Here is a 10,119-nt window from a genome sequence, read left to right on the forward strand (position 1 = left end):
CGACTGTGCGAGAGTGAAAGAAGAGAGGAAATCGAAAACTGGATTTATAATTTTATGGCCAAACACGCAAGAAAACGAGCCAAGGTCATTGCAAAGAAATTGTGAGGGAAACGTCCACGGAAACAAATTTTTCTTAATAATCCAAGTGCTGCAAAAATAAAAATTACTAAATTATTGCACAACTACAGCTATTTATATTTTTCTGATAAAACACATACATTTAAAATGCAAGAAGTCAACTAAATATTTTTTTAAAGCAAAACCCAGATAGTAGCGATTTATATTTTATTTATTTTTTTAAAACCTTTTCCCGTTCTGCTGTTGCTGTACTATGTTGTTTATGCAATGAGAATAAAAACGTAATTACTGTTTATTTTCAAAAATTCTATATGTATTGTTTAAGTAATGAATCGAACCGGAATCTCGTTTTAGCATAAACGCGAACCGGTTCACAAACCGGAACCTTATCAATAGGTTAGGTTCGAACCCCGAACGGAACCAAGCCAAAATGATACGGGTTCACATGGGTTCCTGGTGAAAAGATTGTAAAAATGTTGCAGATATATCGGAATAGTTAAGATATAAATTCAAACTTAATGCCCTTTTTTCTCCGTGTCTCGGATTCGTGGAAGCAGCGGCGGTTGTTTTTGTTGACTGTTTGGCCGATCTGGCAGAACCACTTTGAAGTTATTTTGCCCACTTGCAATTGCGTCGATGAAGACCTCTTCATCGAGCTGGGATGATGCGACGTGTTTTGTTAAACATGTTTTGCTCACCGACAGACCGCAACTCGGTACCCAAAACCCGAATCCGGTTGCTCAAAAATGCGTAAAGTGGGACGATGTCGCTCCTTTACAAGCCGGCCGACCAGAAAAGACATTATTAAAAGCCCGACAAGTGGCCGGGCAAAATGCCAAAACAAAAACACAAAATCAATTAACGGCATTCAATAGCTGCACCATCCCAGTGACTATTTCTGTGGCCCCGTTGGCAGGTGTTGATCAATAAAAATGCAACAGAGCAGCTGGCCCATCGCCATCGATCTGTGACAGTTGCGTAATCTTCGCGGAGGTTCTTTGCGCAATCGGGTTCGAAAACTCGACCGAGGCACCTTGATCAGTGCGTTCTTATCAGCCGACTTTTGGGAAGCTTCGGCTTGAACTTGAGGGAGTCGAAAATGGGGTTATCTATTAGTAGGGACAGAGGAGACCACTGGAAATAAATCTTTAAAGTATTAAATAGAACAAGTATAAATGCTTTACAAGCCTCTTTTGCAAAGTATTTATTACGTACTGAGCTTCTCAGCAACTAATTCATAAAATGTATATTATAAGCCTTATCCGCAAACAATTGTATTTACTGCAAGCTACATTTGCCTTTCTTTTGAAATAAATGAGCCGGAAAGTGAGTAGCTGATTAGTCAGCTAAGTAGAACAAAGAAAAATCAGTTAAACTATACTATATCCGACATAGGCATCAAGTGAACATAAATAATATATATGAGAATGTTTTTTATGGATAGTTAATTAGTATTAAACTTGTAGTTTCTTCTAAGTTTATTGGAGCCCTTATTATTTTTTCATTCCCAGTGGTTGCCATATTTTCTTTAAGTGTACAATGCCTAATAGAAGCGAGGTGGTAGATGATTTTTTTGCTGAAGCTTCAGTATTTAATCAAGCAAAGAACGTGCAGGAAACTACTAGAAAATTGAGAATTGTTTAGCAATGCAGATGAGAAGTGGAATATTAATAGCATTATGGCTATGCCTTACTTTTGTGAGTAAAAAGTCTTTCGATTGGAAACTTTTGAAAAGTATTTTAATACAAAATACTGGTTAGAACGAAGGTCTGGCCCTACTGGAGCACGAAGGCGAGACCATCAACAGATGCATCCAAAACTATGGCGGACTTACTGCGGAAAACGCCGAGCGCCTAGAACGATTCAAGGAATGGTCGGAAAGCTACGAGGAAATCCCCTGCTTCACGCGCTGTTATTTGTCCGAGATGTTCGAATTCTACAACAACTTAACGGGCTTCAATAAGGACGGAATTGTGGGAGTCTTTGGAAGACCCGTCTACGAAGCCTGCCGAAAGAAATTGGAACTGCCATTCGCGTCAGGCGAGAGCAGCTGCAAACATGCCTACGAGGGCTTCCACTGCATCACCAACGTGAGTAGGCTTTTGAATTTCACTGATTTCTACAGGTGATGTAACCAGATGCCAGATCAGGATCCCAAGCCTAGTATGTCTCTCTGTTTGTTCTTTTGACCGTCCATACAAATGTTTAGACATCGCAAACCATTAAACCTAGAAGGTACAGATTTATTACTCAGGTTCTATTCTATTATCAAACCGACGAATTCTGCCACTTTCGCACTTTTGAAAAATGATTAAAAATGATTTTCATGTTGATTTTACTATTTTGCTGTTAAAATTCGAAATTCTTGCACTCCCACAAGGTGAGTAAGGAAATCGATCGTACAGCAAATATTGTTTATGCTTTTAAAGGTTACTATTTATGCGTATTTACACTGCATTACTTAATTTATTATAGATGGAAAGCCACCCGTTCACGGTTATCGACAACATGCCAAACATCTCCCCGTCTGCCAAGAATGCAATGAAGGACTGCCTGCAGGATGTCCACCAGGACGAGTGGAAGAGCTTCGATGCCTTCGCCTACAATCCTGTCAATGAACCGATTCCGTGCTTCACCCGGTGCTTCGTGGACAAGCTGCACATCTTCGAGGAGAAAACGCGTCTTTGGAAACTGGGGGCGATGAAGCAAAACCTGGGCATTCCGGCCAAAGGAGCTCGCATAAGGACATGCCATCGGCAGCGTGGCAAGGACCGATGTGCCACATATTACAAACAGTTCACATGCTACGCGATGGCCGTCTAGGTAGCCATCTTTGTAAAGCAAAATTTATGTAAGATTACATATTAATTCAATGATAAAAATATGCTTTCATTTATCCAAAGAATATCTCTGCATTTGGAAATATATAGATCTTACATTGTGCTTATTAATTTTTGGTATTGACCAGTGTCCCATTAATTTAATACTACTGCTATTCGTTGTCCTCCACTAACTTATTCCCATTTACTCGCTCCCAGCACTTGTACTCATGGTACATCCACGAGCACTTGCTTGACGCCTCTTGCCGCTGAGTCCCACTTAGCCGACAGCCACTGTAGTCCGAGCCAGAAGACTGATCCTCATTTCCCGAAGGCCCAAAAGCCTGCTTCCAGTTTTCCAGCCTCCAGTTTCCATCGGGATCGTAGAAGCCCATGGCATCCGCAAAGCACTGAAAGAGGCAGGGAATGGGTTCCTTTGACTTCAGCTTACTGTACTGCAGCAGCTCCACATTGGTGGCGTTCAGCTGACGGGAGCACTGCAGCAGTGTGCTCAGGCTGGTGCCCGCATGCATCTCGGCCTGCTTCAGGCACCTGAGTCCCCGGTAGGCGAAGCTGCAGCCATCGGACCCCATCCGGCGCAGCTCGAATCTGCAGTAGTTATAGACGTCGGCGCCCAGGTCCTCGGTCAGTTGCTTGAGCCTCCACTTGTTTTCCTCCACGTCAAACCAGCCCTTTTCCCTGGCCAAGCAGCGCATCAGGCAAGGTACCTCCTCACGCGTCCAAGATAAATACCGTTCCAGCTTCTGAAGATCGCCAGCGATGCTCTCCGGCGAGCTCAGTTCCCGCAGGCACTTTTCCAGAGTCTGGGCATCACCAGAAAGGTCAGCTAGTGCCTGCAAAGCACAGGTCACTTTAATTTGTTGGTTTCAAAGTGAGCTTTAACAAATTAGCCAGAAGTCTCCTTCCTATCTTTATAAGGAAGCTGTGTTCAAATGGCACAATCTTTTACTAAAGATTTCAGTGGGGCGTACTAACAAAGTCTTGTATTGATAAGAGTCTTTGACTAAAAATTGTCGAGATTATTATTATTTACTCTATATATTGAACCGTTTGAACTGATTATTTTAGAATAGATTTGCAGGTAAAAATAAACACGGGAGTCTTCATTAAGTTAAATTAAATCCGTTCACTTCCTTATATACTCGTAGCACTTATTGTTTGGTCGATTGTGCTTGTCTTAAGTATACAAGCAGCATAAATAGAATAGAATTTTGGAAAAATTTGGTAGCCGCGGGGTCTCTTCGTTTTCTGCATCCTGTGCCGCCTCACCTGAGTGCAGATCAGGAACAGGCTGACTAGAACCACACGCGGGGAACTCATCTCTCTGCGGGCAATGCACAAACTGAACTAGCTTCGAAAACATCCGCCCGGGCGGAGTCAATGATCAGCGCCGACGATGCAGTGGAGTGGAGGTTATCAACGAGTCGAGATTACGTCGGCGGGTCAACGAATGCCAGTTCATCCGCCGGAGAGTGGATGTGGATGCACTGGACAGAGTAGCGCAATAGCACGTGGCCCGATCGCCTTGGTCTAGGTCAGTTCTACTCAGGCTACATGCTACGAGTATGTGTACGTACTTGGTACGTACTATGTAGTTCGATTTAGATTTTAGAAAGCTGAAAAGGTGGGGGAAAAATATATCAAGCAACGCAATTAAAGCTGGGAGGTTATTTGCTGTGCAATTACTCAAAATGCTGACGCGGTTTTTTAGATTTAATAAGTTACGTATAGGAGGGTGGGGCGAAACAGACCCCTCCCTTGCGGAGCTATAAAAAATCTAGTAGACCCGTCATCATACGGAGCCATTGATTATCGTCACACTTGCAGCATTTTTGCACCCATGTTAATTGTACCAGAGTTTCCTTGTTCCCAATACGCATTGTCACATTATATTTAATTAACTAGTGCCATAAAGTATTATATTACCCATAGATAAAAAATCCAAAATATACCTAAAATTGTATTCAGTACTTACATCAGGAAGTACTTACAGGGGAAAACACTTCTTTGTAAGGTAAATTTTAAATTCAATAAGTGATACAAAAGAAAATATATCTGAAAACTACAAATGTTTATTTCTACATTATCCTTTAAGACGTACAGTGTATTATATCACATTCAGATCAGGCGAAGACCTTGCGCACCACGTGGCGGTTGATGGGCAGCCAGCAGGAGAAGACGCGGTTGGCCCAGGTGCAGACATCCGACTCGGCCTCGTTGTGGTCGATGCACTTCTCCAGGCCGTGCTGGACCGTGGCCAGGTCTTTGCTGCTCTTGGAGGTGAACTGGGCGATCATGTCGCGTTCGTTAAATCCCTTCTTCTCCGAGAACAGCTCGAGCTTCTCCAGGAAGCACTTGACGAAGCAGCTGGTGCGCCGGTGGGCGGGAAACTCGTAGTTCAGATACTTCTCGTAGATGTCGTCCGGCACGTAGAAGTCCTCACGGCACTCCTCGAAAGCCTTCTCGGCGTCGGCGTGGTCCTTCAGCTGGAACTTGGCCGTAGTCTGCAAAATAAGGCGAGGTTAAGGAGTCGCCTCCATCAGCAAGGGCAACCACTGGGCACTGACCTGGGCCACCAGCAACGTGGCAACGGCTGCGATCAGCAGGAGGGATTGGGACTGCATTTCTGGCTCGGACGAGGGCTCAAGTGCGAATGTGCTGACGGGTTAGCGACTAAGTCGCGCCAAGATTTTCCATTATCTTATATGCTCTCGCTCGACGGCCCACACGAATTTCTCGGGTCGGACCAGATTGTGGACCGGAGTTGGCGACAGTATAACTATGTTAACTGTCTCGCTGAAGTTGCTTTTACTTAAATAAGATGTTGGTAAAGTCAAAAGAATAATCTTAACCATGTTAATCTGCAAAAGGAACACTAAGTTATTGTTATTGCTGGCAGTCTAAATGGGGTAACTAACAAAAAATAGTTATAAATAATTTACAGATTATGATTTAGTATTGGTATTGAATACTATTCCAACTTGGTCTGGTGTCGACCAGTCGTTATAGCCTAAGTTCACTGTGCTAGCAAACCAAACCCGTTGCTGAGCGGTGCGCAGTGGTCGGTGGCGCGACGGTGTCGCTCGGTGGTTGGCTCTTGTGGTGTATGGTGTATGGTGTGTGGTGTGAATGGTGGTGTGGCACCCTTGCGTCAGTTGCTCTCAAAAACGAAGCAAACAGATCGCCGGAGCTGGGCTAAGTGGGGCGGGCAGTCGCAGAGCGGGCAGAGGGAAGCGGGCAAAGCAAACTGGTTTACCTGATTCCGAATCCCAACTCGAATCGAAGTCAAGTCGCAGTCGACGCCGCTGTCAACGGCTTCGTTGTTGGGCCGAGCTGGGATATGGACGGTTATATAATCGCAACGGAGCGAGCGTATAATGGTTACGTTTTGCTAAAGCCAATTAAACGATTTGTTTTCGTTCCACAAATTCACTTGGCCTGTGCGGCACATTTGTGTGGCTCTGAAAAATGTGTTTTTGTCCCGTTTGCCATTTGTTGTTCGCCTCACTTGCCTTTTTGCGCTGCACCAAATTCTAACACCTCGATGTCAGCTTCCTGCACACATCCGCATCCCGGACAAATTTTTTTAACACATTTATTTGCCCACCTGCCACACACAGAAGAGGCCAGAGTGATAAAAAAACCAAACCAAAATTTTGTTTGTTTACTGCTTTTTGTGTCACGCGCTGGCCTGCAGCCCCCGAAAATAAATTAAATAAATTATTCAATTGAATTTATTTATTACCGACCAATTTGGCCGCTCAACAGACTTTTGCATTTGTGTAATTAGCGGCAGTTCGTGGAGAATTGTGGAATATTGCGGACTATTGCCCAGATTGCAAAGGGTCTTTCGGCCAGGTCGCAATATTGCGATCCGGTTCCATCTGCCCACTCAGCCAAACATCCTGGCCCATCGTGGCCCTTGAGCGACGTCCGTTTGTTTGGCTTTTACTTTCGCGGCATGTCAATGACATTGGCCTGGGCTTTTGAACCCATCCAGCCGTCCAGGAGAACTCGATGACCAATGAAAAGGACTGAAAAAAACGTATAGTGCACTTTAGGTGATTTAATGGGAAAATTGCATCTAAGAATTCACCTGAAGTAAGTGATTTATAAATTTATTTTTTTATTGAATATGGTATATATTATAGATTGCATAAATATAATTCTTCATTCTTATCAAGCATCAAAAATTTCGGAATTTCTTCGAGTGCAACCTGCGTGTTCGCTGAACACAAAAGTAAGGGGCTCCTGAGGGCCTAACCTTGACCGATGTGATTACTTGAGATTATCGCAAGAGTAAACTGATACTCCAAAATGTGAACGAAATCCAGGCTCTTTAGCCGAGTAATTGGCCAAAATCCAGTCGAAACATGAAGATGACTTGGTAGAAGGTAAATTTAAATGCCCAACATATGTCACGTTATCGGTGAGAACAAAGGTCTTTGCAGATAATGAAAAGCGATTTCCTTTAACGTTTCTGATGTAATTTTACTGCAGAATTTCGAATATGAACTATGAAATTAAATGACGGATTTTCTATTCCAAAACACCATTATTTTAGCTTAGCCCTCGTTTACACGCCAGTACTAGCATCGAAATTGACCGGAAGCCAGAGGCAGCCTCCACCTGGGAAATAAAAAACGAAACGGAAATGTTTGTGCAGCACAGAAATTTAAAATAAATATTTGAATTTTTCGAAACGTCGACACACGGGGGTTCACGGGTCTGCCATTTCCATTTGCAGTCCACGGTTTTCCCCACGTCTAACGTGAATGCAATTTTTGGCCTGGCTTTCGTTTTAACTTTGGCTGCCATAAATTGCACCAAAGTGCAGCTGCCCCGCCGGCATGTATTTATTTAAAAGTGTTAAAATATTTGCAAAACGCTTCACAATTGCATTTTGCCCAGCACCGATCACCATTTCATCCGCATCCTTTCTACCACCTGCCGTGGGCGAGGAATATTTGGGTGAGTGCCAAAAATTCTGAACGGGCGGATAAAATACCTAAGCCCGCTGCTGCCCCCAATAATTGCGTTAATATGCAGTCAACAAAAAATGCCAACCATATTTAATTAAATACCAGTCAGGTCATAATTGATTTTCCAGCTCGAAAGCTGAAAAAAAACGAAAACCACATGAGCTGGCCAGTTCGGTAATGGAAACCAACTACTAAACAGAGCTTACTCGAAAAAACAGCGCAAACAAAATCAGAGCTGCGGTGTGTTTTGTGTGTAGGATTTACGCAGATTATAATTAGGTCAGTTCCTGATTGAATTTGGACCATTTCAATTGGAAAATGGGAGCTGCCACGCCCGACTTTAAAGTATTCAGAGGCCACGCCCCGCTGGCCAGCGAGAAAGCATCGTAGAATTTCATTATTGTTGTACCAGGGTGTCGTCCAGAGCACAAACAACTTCCAGTTCAATTAAAAAGAGACACAGAAACAACAGGGCAACCAAAACAAATGCCCGAAACTTGCCAGCAAAAAGCGCACCAGGCTCTGAGTGTTTTTGTCTTCTCTCCGGCAGAGTACAACCAAATGTAAATTCAATTGCCGGCCGTGCGCCACAGGATATCCGGCTGGCAGCCATTTTTAGGCATATCGCATGCCTTGACCGGCCAGCAAACTAAACAATAAAATTTCATGGCCTTCGGTCCGAAGTGCAGCACAAAGAACAACACTTGCGAGCCAATGCGCTCCTCCAATAACCGGGAGGGGCTCCAGTTCTTGCTCACCGGGCAGGGCCATATATCACAAATTGAGCTGCGGTGGCCACTCACTTTGGACCCGCTTGTCCTGTCTGTGGCTCGTATATTATGAGCTCATATTAAAACATTTTACACACAATTTCGCCTGCAGTCGCCTGGCAAGCAGTGGCAGCCTCCACTTCAGGCATGAATTATTATGCACCTAGGCGTATACGCAATGTTTAATTTTCAACTCGAGCAGCGCGCTCTCTGCTCACATAAATTCCTAGGGCGGGCGACAAACGACTTGTTCAATTTCTCTTCCCATACACTTACATACATATTCCCATCCTGAGCTTGTCCCTCTCGAACTAGACACGGAGGCTGGGATACACTCAGAGAAATAAGAGGCCAAATAGGAGGTGGCTCATTTCGAAATCTAATATATGCCTTTTTTCCTTTTCACTTGTATTTTTATAACAATATTTTATTCAATTTATTTAATCGCTTAAAGCAGCAACTCAGGCAACGCACCATTCTTTTTTTTCAGTGTGTGAACGCAAGAAACTATGTATGTGAGGAAAGGGCTGCGACGAGGAAGTGACTTTTTTGCCAGGACTACAGGACCAGACTTACTGCTGATGGCGGGCCACGTACACATGTCGAAAACTAACTGCTGCCACCGCTGTCCTTGCCGTCCTTGCCGCCGCTGCTCTCATTCGACCCGTCGTCCCTATCCGCCCTTCGCCCTTCGGTCCTCGTCATCATCAGGAGCTGCAAAAATTTCAGCCATTTGTCCTGCATGCTTGCGGCATAAAAATATGCCAGGGCCAGCATTTTCATGCGGGTCATCTCCTTGGAACTCCGAGCTCCCAGCTCCCAGCTCCAAACTCCCAAGCTCCAACTCCGATTCCGGCTCCAAATGCAGCTGCAGCGCCCGAAAGTCAGGCTACGTGTGTGTCTGTGCCCCAGAGAGTTTTCGGGTTTTTTTCGAGGCCGGCCTCTCAACTGCTGCAACTTTTTGGGGCAGGGCAAAAATCACACAGAACTGGGCACAAATAAAACTACTCCGAGGACTGCTAGTTCTGCTAGTCCTCCTAGTGCTCCTACTGCTCCTAGTTGGCTGGAAAATAACAAAGGGGCGAGCGGACGGGGCGTTTAGCAAATGGACTCTGGCCGAAAATGCTGCTGGCACTTTCGCAAAACATTCCGAATACAAATAAAAATCCGAGGCATGTGAGTCACAGCAGCAATCATTTCCAATGCAAAATAAAATTTCATTTTGTTTTACTTACTGTCCTTTTGGCCATCGTTGTCCGCCGCCTGTCCGCCAGTGGGACATGTTTGTTTACGCTTCATCATGTCGTCGTTAGCCGCTGTCCCAGGACCTCGTCCTTCGGATCGCCCATTCTCCATTCTCCACACCCTTCAGATGTGCCGGACTGAACCAATGACACGATGACATTTTAATATGGCCCGTAACTTTTGTTTAGTCTGAGTCCGCTCATC

At 44.5% G+C, this 10,119-nt stretch overlaps 3 protein-coding genes and 1 long non-coding RNA gene across 5 annotated transcripts; 2 read left to right on the top strand and 2 right to left on the bottom strand.

Annotated features, from left to right (window-relative positions):
• The first annotated feature begins 1,522 nt into the window (after nt 1-1,522).
• LOC117142958 lies at nt 1,523-2,924 on the top strand. The gene is made up of 3 exons (XM_033307285.1): nt 1,523-1,775; nt 1,839-2,168; nt 2,554-2,924. The coding sequence occupies exons 1-3, from the start codon at nt 1,725-1,727 to the stop codon at nt 2,899-2,901; spliced, it is 729 nt and encodes a 242-aa protein (XP_033163176.1). The 5' UTR covers nt 1,523-1,724; the 3' UTR covers nt 2,902-2,924.
• LOC117142957 lies at nt 2,301-4,276 on the bottom strand. The gene is made up of 2 exons (XM_033307283.1): nt 4,188-4,276; nt 2,301-3,751 (listed from the first exon to the last, which is right to left on the bottom strand). Exons 1-2 carry the CDS (start codon nt 4,236-4,238, stop codon nt 3,071-3,073), a joined length of 732 nt encoding a protein of 243 aa, XP_033163174.1. The 5' UTR covers nt 4,239-4,276; the 3' UTR covers nt 2,301-3,070.
• Nucleotides 4,277-4,968: 692 nt separating this feature from the next.
• LOC117142959 (general odorant-binding protein 99a) lies at nt 4,969-5,597 on the bottom strand. Its single transcript, XM_033307286.1, has 2 exons — nt 5,486-5,597; nt 4,969-5,422 (listed from the first exon to the last, which is right to left on the bottom strand). Exons 1-2 carry the CDS (start codon nt 5,540-5,542, stop codon nt 5,042-5,044), a joined length of 438 nt encoding a protein of 145 aa, XP_033163177.1. The 5' UTR covers nt 5,543-5,597; the 3' UTR covers nt 4,969-5,041.
• A 660-nt stretch (nt 5,598-6,257) lies between these two features.
• Nucleotides 6,258-9,900, top strand: LOC117143480. Of its 2 annotated transcripts, none has more exons than XR_004459615.1 (3): nt 6,258-7,019; nt 7,103-7,312; nt 9,161-9,900. It is a non-coding gene; the product is annotated as an uncharacterized LOC117143480 (long non-coding RNA). The 2 variants fall into 2 exon arrangements; XR_004459616.1 differs by lacking the exon at nt 9,161-9,900 and adding an exon at nt 7,483-7,882.
• The last annotated feature ends 219 nt before the right edge of the window (nt 9,901-10,119 follow it).

Source organism: Drosophila mauritiana, chromosome 3R (assembly GCF_004382145.1).
Source record: "Drosophila mauritiana strain mau12 chromosome 3R, ASM438214v1, whole genome shotgun sequence".
NCBI lineage: Eukaryota > Metazoa > Arthropoda > Insecta > Diptera > Drosophilidae > Drosophila > Drosophila mauritiana.